The 15,919-nt window shown below is 48.6% G+C and overlaps 1 protein-coding gene across 1 annotated transcript in view; it reads left to right on the top strand.

The window, feature by feature from the left end:
• PRICKLE2 (prickle planar cell polarity protein 2) overlaps window positions 1-15,919 on the top strand; it is a gene marked incomplete at its 5' end in the record, with an annotated part of 102,466 nt that overhangs the window by 71,315 nt on the left and 15,232 nt on the right. Inside the window, 4 exons of the mRNA XM_084214484.1 lie at window positions 85-268; window positions 11,732-11,845; window positions 13,537-13,674; window positions 14,314-14,517. Coding sequence (XP_084070610.1) covers window positions 85-268; window positions 11,732-11,845; window positions 13,537-13,674; window positions 14,314-14,517 — 640 coding nt within the window. The remainder of the gene's footprint in view (window positions 1-84; window positions 269-11,731; window positions 11,846-13,536; window positions 13,675-14,313; window positions 14,518-15,919) is intronic.

Here is a 15,919-nt window from a genome sequence, read left to right as displayed (position 1 = left end):
CTTAGTCTCGACTGGCAGGAATCACTTTTTCATTTAAAGCACTGCTCACCAGGGCATCTCTTTTTCTCTCTCCTCACCTTACAGGAAGATTTGCCTTCACTGTAAGTGCTCCCAGGAAGAGCACATTGTAACAGTTATGCCTCTGGAGATGGAGAAGACAGTCACGAAGCTCATGTTTGACTTCCAGAGGAATTCAACTTCTGACGACGACTCAGGCTGTGCTTTGGAGGAGTATGCCTGGGTGCCCCCTGGCCTGAAGCCTGAGCAGGTAATGATGACACCAGCCAGCTACCAGAAAATAATTGGTTTTGCATGTTCTTTTGAAATAGTTTACCTGATTTTTCTTCTAGGGGTGCAAGCACTTGTCGTGTGTGGTTGTTTCTGGGTGCACTAGAGAGACTTTGCAGGGTCTGAATGCTCAAATGGAACAAAACAGACACGTGGTCCTTGCAGGACCTGTGGTTTTCTGCATCTGTGGATGTAATTGGTAATTGAGAGGGGGGAAACAAAATACCTCCAGGATGGGATTTCTTGTGGTTGTGCAAGGGAAAAGACATATCTAATGTTTCACTGGGAAAGAAGCTATGGGACTCAAGTGTTTCCCAGGGTCTCAGTGCTTGTGTTCTGCCATCCTGGATTGCTCTTCTCTGTGGTAAGTCCAGGGCAGACAGTCAAAGCTGGTAGATAACTCTGAAAAATGGGCCAAAAGCTTTGTGGTTTGGGTTTTCCATGCATGATGTTTATGCCTTGCTGGAAGGAATAGCTTAAATAAAGCTCAAGTCTCTTGGTGCAGGATTGAGTGGGACGGATTAGACCTCAGTGTGCTCTGTGGAGCGTGCATTGATTCTGCTCCTTCCAGTTTACATGATTCCTTTGATTTTTACGCTGGTTCTTTACGTGTTCAAGTCAGAACTTCATTTGCAGTGTAGATGGCAAAATGAGCTTAGCCTTGGTAATTGCAGTATGATATGATATGGCAATAATTTTAAACTGTAAGGAGGCTGGAAGGGGGTGGAAAGCTTTCATTCTTACTGCCGTAGTTGCTGTCCTTAAGTACTGTGTTTTCCTGTGCTTTTATTCAGACAGGCTTAGGAATTTCCTGAAATATTTTGGCACCACCCGTAGGCTGTAAATATTATCTGTCTGATTAGAGAAAATCCAGTTGTTTGGTGGCTTGTTTCTTTTCTTTTTTCCTTGTCTTTATAAGCCTTCCTCAGTGCTCACTTGAAACTCCACAGCACCATGTGTTTCATTTGGTGCCATCCAGCCGTGCAAATCAGGCAGCAGCCTTGTTTTCTGTCACCTTCCTTATGTCAGAGGCTCTCTTTTTGTCTCACAGGAGGTACAAGGCGTGGTGTGTGGAGAAATGCAGATGGTTCTGAAGTGGCTCTGCTGGTCCTTCATGCTGTGGCAACATGAATTGATGAGTTTTGGGGGGGTCCTGTTGGAGGACCATACAAAAGCTGGTGCCACCTACTCTCATTGCTGGTTTCTGACCAGGTGGGTCAGCAGCTTCTGGAGCTCAAGCTGGCCCATGTTCCTGTAGCTTTGGGTGGAAATACAGGTATTTAGTGACAGGTGGCACCTGACCAGGTAGACATGGTCTCTAGTGAGTTCATCATGGCATGGGCAGGGATTGGAACCCACTTTCAGCATGGAGGTGACATATTCCAGGAGACCTGTGTGCTTTTTTGATCCCTTAGGTGCTCTTTAAGTGTGGCATCAGGGAGTTGGGGATGTTCAGGGGAAAAGAGAAGTCCTTTAGCTCTACCAGTTGCTGCTGACATCTCCTGCATTACTCAGGTTAATGTAATTTTAGGTTCTTCCAGCATCTGTTCCTTGCAGAGGTCATGGTGCTCCTCAGTCCAAACACTTGTTCTCTCTGTACACTCCTCATCGCTGGGCCTTTCAGCAAATTTGCCACTTCAGACCTGTCTCTAATCACCATGGAGATAAAGAGCAGCCATAAGCAGAGCCAGAAACAGGCCCTGAAATCCATCCAGCAGAGCTCATCTGCCAGCCCTGTCATGACTTTTCACATGTTAGATGAGCCACTGAGACGACAGAAACGAGGCGTGACTTCCCTGGGCTGTGCAGGAGCCACGCTGCAGGCCTGGTGTTTGTCCCTGGTGAGGAGCAGCACCCTGAATTTCATGGAATCACAGAATGGTTGTCCCATGGCTGGGGATGCCCCACAGAGCAGGAGGGGCCATTTACTTCCCATGGGGGTAGGAGGTGCCTCTGCAGCAGCTCACTGGGGACGTGTCAGTCTGCAGGCAGATGTGTGGCTTTTTGGTCAGTGAGTCAGGTGTGTGCCCGTGATGTGGAGCCTCTGCAAGGCTGGTGCCTGCCATGGAGCAGCTGGTGGGCTCTGCTCTGGCTGAGGGTGCTGCTGTCAGGCTGGGCTGAAAATACACATTAACAGGCAGGGAATTTTTCTCTGCCTCCTGCTGTTTCACTGTTGCATTTTTTTGGATGTGAAACAGATTAAATGAAACAACTTTTTCCGCAATATTCTACTTTATTAAAATCTCAGTGCAGTGTATGAACTGGGGAGGTAAGTGTTCCCCTGAAAGACTAATGCAATTTTCTTATTTTACTTGGACGACAGCCTCCCTGCCTCACTATTCTTGGGAGACAGCTCTCATGCCTCACTCAACACAGCAATTTACAGGATTTCAGTGGGGAGGAGTTGGCCTGCAAACATGACATTGTTTTTTGGCAGTGTCCAAAGGTCATTTCAGTATTTGAAGAGTCCCTTCAATCCAAAGCTTAAATTACTGTCATCTAGAGGGGAGCCAACTCAAATCTGTAAGGTCCCACTGTACTTCTGGACACTAACTCAGGCCTCAGCTGGTCAGGGGTACATGTCATAGTGAAAATCATGTTGGTTACTCAATGCCCAGCAGTGGAGACAAAGAAAGCATTGGTCCAATGTTCACAGATACTAATCCACACATTGTAATGAGGAGTGGAGCTGGAAGTTATCCCTTATATTATGGCTCATCAGTGTGTAAGACTGAAAAGTCTTACAGTGTGTAATGTTAAAAAGGGCTTTACTCAAAAGCCATAAATGCAATATATTTCTCAATGTGTTTATAACTATTAGGATAGTAATTTAAAAATTGATAGCACCCCTGCATAAGGTATGATAAAAATTTTTCTGGTAAACCGACTAAAATGTATGACGTCTGCTCAAGAAAGAGGGGTATAAACTGGAAGGACACTGGAAATGTTATTTCATTGAGGAGCCTACGAGAGCTTAGTTTGTCCAGCCTAGCAAACTGTTCATTAGGATTGTTCTTTGCCCTGTTCATTAGAGGGGTGAGAGCAGTTATCCAAGCTCCAACTTTAGCCCAAGCACATAGACTTAAACTGTCTCCAAATGCATTTGTGCAGGAAATTGGAAGAGGTTTGAGATCATCAGAGGTGTAAGGCTCAGCAACAACCTGCCAGCCAGGAAAGTGACAGGTAAAAACCCAGGACTGAGCTCCATAAATTACAATATGATAAGGAAACAGAGTTTCTTGTAGTAGCAATCAGCTACACAGGATGGCCAGGAGGCTTCTGTGGGGTCTAATCCCACTTGGATTGGATTCAATGAGAAGTTGTTTTATGGCAGAAGAGGGACTTCCCTTCTGGAAGATAGGGATGCAGATGGGAATGACAGAAGCAGGGACGTGGGCTTTGTGAAATGCTCTTTTTTTCTGCCTGTAGTTCAATGGTTGGATAAAGAAATAAGTGTCAAAGTCTTGAAATGGTCAAACACCTTTAGAAGTGTGTCCTCAGCAAAGCAAAATCCCAGGCTGGGCCTGGCTGCAGAGACAGAGAAAGACATCTTTGGGAGCCAGTTTGTCTGCTGGGGCTGGCAGTGTGACAGCTGATCCTCCTTGCACTGACATAAGTTTGAGGGCAGATGCCTGAAAATAAGTCCTTCCGTGATGTGTTTTTCACATTTTTAGGCAAGGCATGTGTAAATACATGTGAATGTGCAGCCTTGAATTCCTTGGGCCTGTGGTTTGGAGAAATCCAAAGGGGTTATAACATGCCACTTTGAATTTCTTAATACAAGGGATTTTTTAGGATTTCTATCTTTATTGTGTCTCAGTATTAGGAGCAGCTGGTTATGGGCAGAAATTTCCAATTAAACAAAAGATGGGGCTCTACTTCAGCCTTGCTGTGGCTTTTTTGTATTGCTCTGGCATGCCAACATCTGAGAACCTTGCCTGTGCTTAAGAACTTAATTCCCTCTTGTTGTCAACACAGTTGCTCTGGTTGAGTCCCTTAAAAAGTTATGAAAATCTCATCTGAGCTAAAATTAGCAGCATGAAGGTTCAGGGGCTCATTTTTCTCTAAGGCAGCCGTTAGAGCTTGGACCTCAAGAGCTTTGCAGTGGTGTGAAACTTGTAGCTGTCACAGGGAATTTATCCAGGGGCTAGAATACGTGTTAGTCCCTCTTCTGGATATTTTGAAGGACCTGTTGCAAGGGCTTGAGTTATAAAACCTCCAAGTTTCATCAGTTGCTGTTCAGGTCACAAAGTGAGGAAAGGAGAACACAGATGAACCTACACTGAACATGCATTTACGCCTTACGTAAAGATTTTCACCACTCTGGTGAGGCAGAAAGTACATTATCTGGGCCAGGCATCCCTGGGGGACATGTGTCTCACTAGTGGCAGTGTGTCACGGTCATTGTACCATCTTGTTCTTTCTTGAGCCTTCTGAGTTCAGCAAACTGTTTCACTCCTCAAGAGACTGAAGGCTTGCAGGGGGCAAGGAAGGACTAAAACAGACCAAAGTGACCCTGTGCCCCAGACCTGTGCAGAAGTGGGAAGCAGATAAGCTAATTTACAACCTGGTAGAGGAAGGACAAAAGGCCCATGAAGAGCTCTTCCTTGCTGGTAGATCCTGAGAGCAGAGCAGCGTGGATGGAAAGTGAGGGCCCTGAGGAGAAGCTGTTCCTGGTGTACCCTGCTCCCAGGAGCTGCAGCTGCCTCTCATTCTGCCCGCTTACACATGTGCACGCTGGAGTATTTTACCCCAAAGCTGCCTTTCAGCACGTTTTGAAAAGCTCTCCAGTTTCACTTTGAGGTAGGGTAAGTCCATCACCTCCCCGGTGAACTCTCTCAGTATCTAAAGAGCCCGGCAGTTAGTGGCTCCTATTTCAAGGCTGGAGCTGTCTAATCCAGCCTCCAGGCATCGGACTGTGCCGAATGCTTCCCAGCTGCTGGATGGAGCAGCAGTCCCGCACACGGAATGCTTTTTCTTCGTCTGATGCCAGTGCTGCATGACTTGGGGGCAGCTGAAGTGGGGCAGGAGGTCCTGGAGCTGCTCCCTTGCCCTGGAACAGAGTGGATGAAGTGTGAGTACATCCCGTGCTGCAAAAGAGCCCATGGCAAAACCGTGTGTCTGGACATTTGCTCCATTTCTGTATCCTGGGGTGTTGCCCTGATCAGAGTGAGCCAATGGAAGCTGTCAAAATTACTTAATCCTTGAACAATCATATTACCAGGGAAGGAATCAGCTACTCTTGGTGGGTCACAGAGACAAAACCACTTACCTGACGTGGTTTGCTCGATTCTGAAATGTGAAGAATATGTGTGGAGGTCAGCAGAGGTGAGAGGCAGGGGAGGAGCAGGGAGTGGAAAAGGAAACTGAAAAACCCTGGACTACCCAATAGAAACTTCTCCTGGAGCTTTATTCCAGTGTGCAGTTACAGCTTGCAGTGTTATGCAAGGGTGCTACCCCATGCCTTAGAAATCCAAGAGCATGTTATGTGGGATACCCAGGGGAATGATCAGTGATGATCAGCGCAGCAGATGATCATTATCATTCCTGGTGCTCCAGGGGACCCTGAGCCCTGCATGGACCTCGCAGCATGGACCGCTCTCAATGCTGTTGAAAGCACTGATCTGGCTCTTTTTAATCCAAATTCAATTTCTGCTTAAAAAGAAGAAAAACCATGTCAGAGGCTTTCACAAGTCTAAAACGTGCAGACATAGGGCCTTCATTCAAATGTTCCTCTTTGATGGCAGCAGGAAGCAGCGCTTCCGTGGGATCTCTTACAGAGAGAGCTGCTCCAGAGGCTTGGCAGGGATGGATGTCGTTCTGACTGGGGAGCAGCAGCGCTCCGACGCCTCAGCTGCCGTGGGAGAGGAGCGTGCGGAAAGCCGCAGAGCGTGCCAGAACAAATAGCACTTAGAAAAATGATTTTTCCTTTGTTCCCTGCCTTTGTCCCTCTGCCTTAGGGGCGGGTTTCCAAGAGCAAGCGCAGCGTTGCGGGATGCCGGACTGCCCGGCGCCAGGGGTGCATCTGCCCCCACTGCTGTGTAAGGGGCACTCACAGTTTGGGGGTGACACAGGCCTGCTCCCAGCTGGGGCTCTGGGCTCTCAGGGGACACTCCGGATCCCTCCAGGGTGTCTGCCTGCCTGCCTGCATCCCCATGCTTGGCAGAACCAGCCAGCAGTTCCCACTCTTCATTTCAGAGCATCTGGCCCTGCTGTAAGGATTGTTTTGCTTCAAAAAAATAAATCACTGCTTTGTATCCTGATGGCCTTGGAAAAGGAGGACGTGCCAGACTTGGGCCAAAGCACACTGAACCCGTTTTCCAGGCTCACACGTGCTGTCATCTGTGGAGCTCGTGTGTGAGTCAACGTGTACAGACACCTGCAATGTTTCACAGACATATTGAGAAGGTTATTTGCATGTGGTTTGTTTGGGATTTTTTCGCCCTTGCTTTTCCAAGGGAGGCCAGCAGAATGAGAGACACACAAAAGCATCGGGTTTGTTTCTCTGTCAATTTTAAGTGCTCAGTGTAAAGGATCATTAAAGCCTGACGTGTGCTGTTCAGAAGCTGGCACTGGGGAGGAGCAGGCAAGCCACAGGAGCAGCCCTGCTCGCCCAGGCCAGCACAGGCTTGTCAGAGCCACTGGCTGCCTTCTTCCCTCAGCAGCCAAATCCCGTGGGAGTTTGCACGCAGCAGTGAGCCAGGAGAAGGGGCCACAATTGAGCACACACACATCAATGTGCCACCAGCTCCCTGTGCTGCCACGGGACATCCTTGGCTGTCATGGAATGGGCTGCCAGGGCTGTGGTACCCTGGCACATTCCCAGGGGAAATGCTGCTGTGCTGGACATGGGGGGGACACTGGGGAATGCTGTATTTTGAACAGACTCCACTGTGTGTGATGCTTTACTGCACTGTGCCTGAGTGCTGGCCGACTCACCACGGTCCCCTTCTTGGGGACATCCATGTTCAGGCACCCTGCTGCGCACAGGCCAGCACGTCCTGCCCTCACAGGGCTCTTTGCAAACGCTTTGCAGTTGGTTTTGCAGTTGGTTTGGTTTCAGGAGCGCCAGGGAGGATTGCCCAGCTGGCTGTGCTGGAACTGTGAGGGCTGAGCAAGTCAGCACCCGTGCCAGGACACCGTGTGCTCCTTTGTAGTCCATCCCAGCCATAGAGTCATCCCAAACAGCCCGGTTTGGTGGGTGCTTTAGGAAGGGGGGTTGTGCTCAGGGCGAGTACAGCCAAATGCTACTTCCCAACAGCAATTTGTGGCGTAAGAAATATGATATTTCCCCTCCACCTCCTTTAATTCATTGATCAAAGAGATCCTTCACCAATAGCTTGAATTTACAGGATGTTTGCAAACTTTTCTTTCCAGGAGGTGTAAGGCTTTGCTCACAGATATGCTCATGTGGGTTTTGTCTTTGGTCACCCTGGGACCATCAGAACAAGCTGTAGTCCTGCCTTTATTATTTAGCAGGGCCAGGGTAGGTTTGTAAACTGTCAAAGTTAAACTGGAAACATACTCCAAACCTAAGAAGACCACAGAGCACAAAGGCATTTGTAAACTAATGTAATTACTCTCTTCAGTGCCTTTGAATAAAGTTGGCTCCAGTTTAAAGGCTTTTTCCTACGCTGTTTTTACATTATGTTCTTTCCTTTCTCCTGGTTTGTTACTTTTTAAATTTCTACCTCTCCCTCTTCCCCTCCTCTCTTTTAGCATCAAGCAGCTGTTAATTTCCAAAATGTATATAGGTTTCTGTTAGGAAAACTTGATGTTTGGACATTTTCCTTATAAAGGTGAGACCTTGGCAATCTGTTGTGCCAGGTTCTGGTAGCATGGAGCCTGTCTGAGTGGGACCTCTCTGGGGCAGGATGGAGCTTGCCCAGCCCACCAGTATCCCATGGCACCTAGCACTCACAGCTGTCCCCATGTCCAGTGCAATGGCCAGACCATGCCCATGGCATCTGCGTCCTTGGGATGTTGTGTGAAGCTTTATTTTAACTCAGAGTGATGTTTTCCAGTCTCTTCTGGGATTTCTCTCATGCAGATGTGAGCAGAAGTCAGAGTGAAGTGAGACAAGTGGGAAAACTGAGGATAAAACCCAGTCCAGCCCTACAAGGGGCTCCTGTGTGTTAATGATGTTTGTTGGGATAACCACGGGCAGAGCAGAGCAGATCTGATGTGAGGGGAAATAGGAGGATGCAGAGCTGCTGGGTTGTATGGCAGAAGTATTTAATAATAAAACAGTTACAGACACTGCATGGTTTAGAGAGGAAATGTTATCTCTCTGGGGTCATTGCCCACACTGTTATCCTTATCTGGGTGCAACTCCTGTTGCAGGGCCTGTAAGGGCAGTGAGGAGCCATCAGCAGGCACGTGGGGGTCTGGCCCTGGCCCTGCAAGGCTCACCAGCTACGAGGCTTGTGCATGCTGCAACACAGAGCTGGATGGAGGAGGAGTTACTTTAGCATAAAACAGTGACCTTTTGTACAAAAGCAAAATGCAGACTGAGCAGTTTTGGTTTCCCAGGAAGTTAACACTTTCTGCAGGCTTTTTCCCTGAAAAGTCAGGTTGATCTAAGAATCCCCTTTTCCTTCTCTATTTTTGAGCATCACGCAGGTCTGTGCCAGTCCAGCTGCCAGCTGCTCCCACGCCAGGTCAGAAATGCTGTTGGCAGCCAGCTGGGCACAGAGGCAGGGACACTGGCAGCCTGTGACCCTGTCCCTCCCAGTTTTGGGTCTCCCATCCAAGCAGCTGGGTTCATGCCATGGGAACAGGTGATGGATGAGAGAGTGTTATATGCACAGGCATGGCCTAATGTCAGCCTGGGCAAGAAGTGTCCTTCTGCTCTTTATCTGCCCTCTGGATGGATCTCTTGGGATAGAAGTGATGCCCTGGGTGAAAGGATCTGTGCATCCTTCTGGTTCAAGTGTTTCCCCAGAAGGGGCTGGTGGCTGCAGAAAGCTGTTGGCAGGCATAAGGATTTTCTCCCCATGAGATGTTCCACAGGTACTGGACAAGGATTGGCAGCTGCCTCTGCTCCATCCTCTCCATGAGCACTCCTCTAGAAGGTCCCTGTGGCTGATGCAGATCCAAAGCAAACCCTTTTAGGTTATTTCAGGCAACAGAACACAGGTTGGAGCCTGTTGTATTTATTTTGTTTTGCTTCTCAAACCAAATTGCCCATCCCTGCCAAGCTATGTTGCTGGTGTGATGGGAACCAGTTCCTGCAGTCCTGCTGGGAGTAAATGGAAAACTTCCCAGCGGAAGCAGGAGCGAAGCTGGGCACGTACATCCTGCTGGATTGTGCTCCAGGAATGCAGCACCCAGGCAGCTGAAGGAAGAGCTCCCATCCTTGGTTCTTGCCCAGGGTGAGCGTCTTGGGGCTCGTTGCTGTAATAATTTGGCAGCTCTTCAAAAAAAAAGTAATTTATGGTCTCCACCAACTTCAAGGACTGGGTGGGCAGAAAAACTTCATTGCAAGAAATCAAAACACAAGCTAACCAATGTGAGCTCAGGGCACAGTGAGCAGCCTCTCTGCACATGGGGGATTTGGCAGCAGAAGCCACAGGAGTGTGTGCTGGCTGGGCATGCACAGCGTGCCCAGGAAAGGGTCTGGTGTGGCAGCTGGGGCATTGCTGTGGGATTTTTAACTGCAAACTCTGCTGCAGACTTGCTGCATGAACTTAGGAAGCTCATTTAACATCATGATGCTGCAATTAGTCCTTTGCAATGTGTATATTTGCTACCTTGTGTAGCATGTCATAAGAATTTTAGTGTTTTTAATGTGCTTTGATGTTCCTGGATGAAGGATGCTCTATAAATGCAAAGTATGTAGTTTGTTTTCTTTTTAACATAACAAAATACTTCGCAGCCATTCTTTCTTTGACAGTTTCCATAGCTGGTGGGTCTGTTTCTGCTGTGCCTTAGCAAAACAAATTTAGGGTTTTGCAGTGGCATATGCTCAGCATGTTCCTCAGCTTTGCGACATGAGCAGTTCCCTTGTCATCAGCACTGCAGACCTGCGTGTGGAAATCTGCTAAAATCTCCCTTTCTGGAAAACCTGATAATGGGGAAGGGTGGATGGTGACATCGGTTTGGGAGGAACCATAAATTGAGAAAACCACTAGAGCAGCTCTTGCTCTCAGGTAGTTCTGAATGAGAGCTGGGAGTGAGATGAATGCACAGCAATTATTCCTGAATAAAGCTGGGTTTGGATCGTTATTCTGGAATAAAAGGATATTTCTTCCTGTAGAAGATAACTGCGTGTAATCCACCCCCATCAGCCTGTGAGCCCATGGATGAGCTACCCTGCCAGCCAGCCCTGTGTGACCAGCCCGTGTCCCCATTCCTCCCAGTGACCCACAGCACCCTGTCATTTGCAGATGCTGTAGGGCTGTGCAGGCAAAAGGGGCTTCTCTGGAGAGAGCTGGCCCAGGTGGTGCTTTCTAGGCCAAAGTCCAAAGCATACAGCGAGGGAAAAAGCTGATCAGAAACCAGTGCAAAGGAAATGTTGTTTGGGAAAAGCCCTGTGAAAGCTGCCCACAGTGCAGCCACTCCAACATGAATTGCTGATAGCTGAGGGAGCATCTCGGGGCTAATCCCACCGTGGCAAAGGCAGAAAGCTGTGTGCACTGGGAGAACAGCCTGCATCTCTCCAGCCAGGAGCAGATTTAAAGAAGCCAGCCAGCCCTCTGCTTCTGCCCAAGCATCCAGAGACATCTGGCGCTGCAGCAAATCCCAGTCCCAGCTGAGCTTACCTTTACCTTCTCCTGGTTCTTCCCAAGCTGTTCAACATCACCGTGGCCATTTCACAGCGGATCCTCAGCCGGCGAGTCCCCTCCCGGTGCTGGCCCGGCCCTTGAGTGCACATTCCAGGTGTGGCAGTCGGAGCAGAGATGCTGGGGTTCAGGGTGTGCTTCCTCTCCGGGCTGCACTGCGCTCCCAGCGTCGGCCACGCCGTTCCTCAGCCTTTTTAATAGCTGATTTTAATTACACGCTCTGAGACGAAAGAGAAAACTAAGCCTTCCAACAGATTTTATCTGCTGTTTATTTCCACAAATTGCTGCAGAAAAAAGCCCGGAGGGGTTTGATGGAGGTGGAGGCTGAGATAGCCGGCAACACGGAGACTGCTGGGGCACAGCCTTCTTAACCTCCCTGCCGAGGCAGGTGCCGACACATCCCCGCAGCCGGCGCAATGCTCACGCTATGGAGGCTGACAGAGCAAACGGTAACGGGGCTCTCGCTGGGGGCTGCCACCCCTCTGCCTTGGAGGACAAAAGAAAACAAACCCAAAGCAGCTCCTGGCAGCGTTTCCCTGCTCAGAATCTTGGGGAAGACCCAGTGCTTGCTGCCTCAGGGGGTGGCTGCTGGCCGGGCACAGGGGCATGGGCTCGGCCAGGGAACCCCACTGACAGGAGTCCTCTCTTTTGTTCCCTAGGTGCACCAGTACTACAGCTGCCTGCCCGAGGACAAGGTTCCCTATGTCAACAGCCCGGGAGAAAAATCTCGCATAAAGCAACTTCTTCACCAGCTGCCACCACATGACAATGAGGTCAGTATCCAGAAAATGTGCTTGGACATCAGCAGGGCTGCGGGTGGGGAGTGGACGCTCCTCCTGGGGTTGCTTGTGGGAAGCGTGGCTTTCCTTTCTCAACTCCTTTTGCTTTTCAGGGGGACATACTTGAATTTCAGTCATGTCGCTGGTTAAGTTGCTGTATTTGCTTCCTGCTTTGATTGTTGGAGGTGGGGAGTTGTTTGTTTCTAAAGTTAAAATTCTTTAAAGTAATTTTTCCTTCAGGTGTCTGAAAGAAAAGCATTTCCTCAGCCCTTGCAGGCCAAGGCTCCGTTAAAAGTGGCTTGGAATGCTGTTGAGATTATCTAGAGATAGATCCAAAGTTGCAAAAGCCTTTTCCCAGGTGCTGCTTCCGACTCACCTTGGAGTGGGAGTGAGTGTGCTAAGGAGGGGCTTTCAGGGCTGAGCCTCATGAGCTGGGAGAGCCTGCATGGCCACAGGTTGAGTCAAAACCAGTCAGAGCAAAATAAACCTTCTTGCGTCTCGCAGGAATGATGGGAAGCAGCAAAAAGGGTCTGGTCTTTGACGTCCTGATCTCACCAGTGAGAACACTGGCTTCTGGTAACCCACAAAATTTCCCTGTGTAAACAAAAAAAATTATTTTCATGCTACTTTCTTGAAGAAGCCGCTCTGGGGAAGTACATGCAGGTAACTTGTTTGATCTCAGTCAGATTTTAACAACTTTGCCTGCGTGTGGCTGGGTGCCATGGGCACAGCACTGTCAGTGTGGGGGGAGCTCCAGGCACAAAGAAGGGACTTCTTCCTGTACACCCTTGGGTCCCAACCTGCCTGCCTGCTTCCCTGGCAGCTGCTGGAAACCCACAGCCTCTGACAGCCAAAAAACATAAGAGTAAACACACACAAATGCTGCTACTGCAGCCTGTTTTCTTGCAAGTTGGGCTTGCAGGTCTGTGTGTATTTTCTGCAAATTGGCAGATTTTGCATCCAGTTTCTCTTCATTCTCAGTTTTGCACAGCTGGTTGCTCATGTGAATAACCCTGCTCAGCTCCATGAGCCTGCTCTCCCAAATAACGGAGGGTGGATTGGGCACTGGTGCTACATTTGACCTCCCTGGCTCTTCAGTTGTATTCCCCATTGAAATGCAACCAGCCAAGAGCTAAGCCTGCAGGATGGAAATAGCCAGGAAAACCTCAGAGTTTATAAGCTTCAGGGAAATTGCATCATTCATTGTTTGTATCCTTTTATTTTACTTATTTCCTTATGACCTTGCAATGCAGAGGTTTTGCAAATGAGCAGGTTTGATCCTGTGCTGGAAAAATAGTCAAGTCACTGGAACTCTGTCTTTTGTGCAGAGAAAAGGGTCTGTGCTCCAGAAATGCCAGTGGAATATTAGGAAGACCTCTGCCACAGGAGACTGATGGAGAACACAGGAAAACCCATCAGTCCAGTTGCTGGTCTGGGTGGGTCTCTGAGAACCCAACTTTTAAGACTTTTCTACAAATAGAGCACCCAAAGAGCAACAACCCTTCTGCCCTTTTTTCTCATCTCAATCTCTTGAAATTCTGACCAAACCCCTGATATCTGAAGCCCATTGTTTGTCCAGCCTCCCCACAGCCAAGGGCAGAGGTGTGCAGGGCCCATGGAATGGTGCTTCACTGGGTGGTAAGCCAAGGACACCCCAGGCACTGAGCATCACTGGTGTTTTTTAGGTTCGCTATTGCAACTCATTGGATGAGGAGGAGAAGAGGGAGCTCAAACTCTTCAGCAACCAGAGGAAGAGGGAAAATTTAGGGAGAGGCAATGTTCGGCCATTCCCTGTAACCATGACAGGAGCCATCTGTGAGCAGGTGAGTAGTGGCTGATAAATTGGTACCTGCATCACCAAGTGAAACACGTCTCCTCTGAAGATAGGCTGAGAGAATTGGGTCTGTTCACCCTGGAGAAGAGAAGGTTCTGGGGTGCTTTGAAAACCTTTCTAGTACCTAAAGGGACTACATGAGAGCTGAACAGGGACTTTTCACAAGAGCATCTATTGATAGAGGGAATGGCTTTAAACTGACAGAGGGCATGTTTAGATTAGATATTAGAAAGAAATCCTTTCCTGTGAGGGTGTTGAGGCACTGGCACAGGTTGCCTAGGGATGTTGTGACTACTCCATCCCTGGAAGTGTTCAAGCCAGATTGGATGATGTTTTGAGGAATCTGGTGTGGTGGAAGGTGTCCCTGCCCATGGCAGGGGGATTGGAACTAGTTGATCTTCAGGTTCTTTCCAAGTCACACCATTACACGATTTAGTGACGCTCATGAAACAAGCATCTGCCTGTGGCCCTGCCAGGTGTGACTGCTGGGGTGTCAGGGCACCTTTCAGGATATCTGACATGGAGTTGTCAGTTTATCTCCTGGCATTATGCAGGGCAGGATCCTGTTGGTGATGGGTAGCAGTGGAGTCACCCACACTCCTCCATTAAACCCTGGCTTTTCTGACAGTGCGGCGGCCAGATCAATGGAGGGGACATGGCCGTCTTCGCCTCACGAGCAGGACACGGTGTGTGCTGGCACCCTCCCTGCTTCATCTGCAGTGTCTGCAACGAGCTGCTGGTCGACCTGATCTACTTCTACCAGGATGGGAAGATCTACTGTGGCAGGCACCACGCCGAGTGCCTCAAGCCCCGCTGTGCCGCGTGCGATGAGGTAAGAGACAGCGCCTGCCATGAGCGCTGCTGCCCACTGCTGTGGCACAGGAGGGTTGGGTGACATTTCCCCTCCATCTCTGACTTTTTCATGGAGACATACACACGAAACTGATGTCTTGGTTTTGCCAAGAGTTCGAGCAAGCTTTTCCTGAGGTTTCAAATATTCTTAGTTGCAGTCTGCCTAGGACTGTTAAGACTTAGGGCCTCATCTACACACAGGAAGCTGGGGGGTTTCCATGAGTGTTTCCAGTAGAAACACAGCCCCCTCTCTTTGTGATTTTAGCCCAGCTGGGTGTGGTGATCTTCCCTTCTCCTCCATTTCCCCAGAAGCAGCCCCTGGTGGGATGAGTGCTGTATTTCTTACAAGTCAGTCATGTCTGAGTACACACCGAGCTGAAATAGGTTTTGAGAGAGGCGATTAGCAGGCTATAGGAAGCTGAACAAATAGAATACAAAACTGAGATAGAAAACCATACAGAGTTGCCTCTGAGCCCTTCTCAAGTGTCAGTCTCTGTTTAAAAGGCTGGTGAAGGAAATTGTTCTGGTTTTTAAAGTTATGAAAACCATAGTGTGGAAAACCGTATGTACTATAAAATACCGCGTCCCATCCTTGTAAGCATGTAATAGTAAATATCCAAGGCTATATGCACTTCAAATATAAAGAGCATTGATGTATGTATCCAATTAAATTTGTAATATTACCAGTGAAAGACAACCCTAACCATTCTACTGGCTCTATTTCTTTGTAGCTTAGGCTGGGTAATTTTTTTTTCATGTATTTTTTATCCCTGCAAATTCTCATTTAATTCTTTCATTCAGCTCAATTTTCAGCATACTTTTCTTCTCCTAAAACATCAAGTACTAATTGTGAGAAACAGTAATTCAGGAGTAGGAGGATCTGCAAGGGAAAAGCTTTTGGTGTACCCTGTGCCAGCGCAGAGAACCAGGGAGCAGATCTGGGGCTGCTGGCTCCCTTGGCTTTGGGAGTTGAGATAGGGTGGGGATAAGAAGAAGAAACAACAATCTGCTGAAGACATTTTAGATGGCTGCTTCTCCAGCTCATCCTTAACAGCGCTCTGTGCCTCAGTTTCCCCACTGGTATAATGACTGCACTCACTTTTATAGACACCCAGGCTGGGGTAGCAGCAAGATGAGAGGCCAAGGTACCTCCATTTTTCTCCTCCAGAGAGCTGCCACTTTTCCTTGTGTTTTTGCTCATCCTTTGGGGTCAGGTCCCTGTTTCATAGATGAGTAAATGTGTTCCAGTAAGCAGCTGTTCTGTTCTTCGGAAGCCCACCAGATCGATAGGTTGTATATAAGTGTGTTTATTACCCTGATCGACCTCTCTGTTTGATGGGTGAGCTCACGAGCACATTACTGCAGTTCTGCCTTAACACTTT

This window comes from Fringilla coelebs, assembly GCF_963513975.1.
Source record: "Fringilla coelebs genome assembly, chromosome: 13".
NCBI classification, from domain to species: Eukaryota; Metazoa; Chordata; class Aves; order Passeriformes; family Fringillidae; genus Fringilla; species Fringilla coelebs.
The sequence above is the reverse complement of the archived record's forward strand: the minus strand, read 5'-3'. Positions and strand labels throughout refer to the sequence as shown.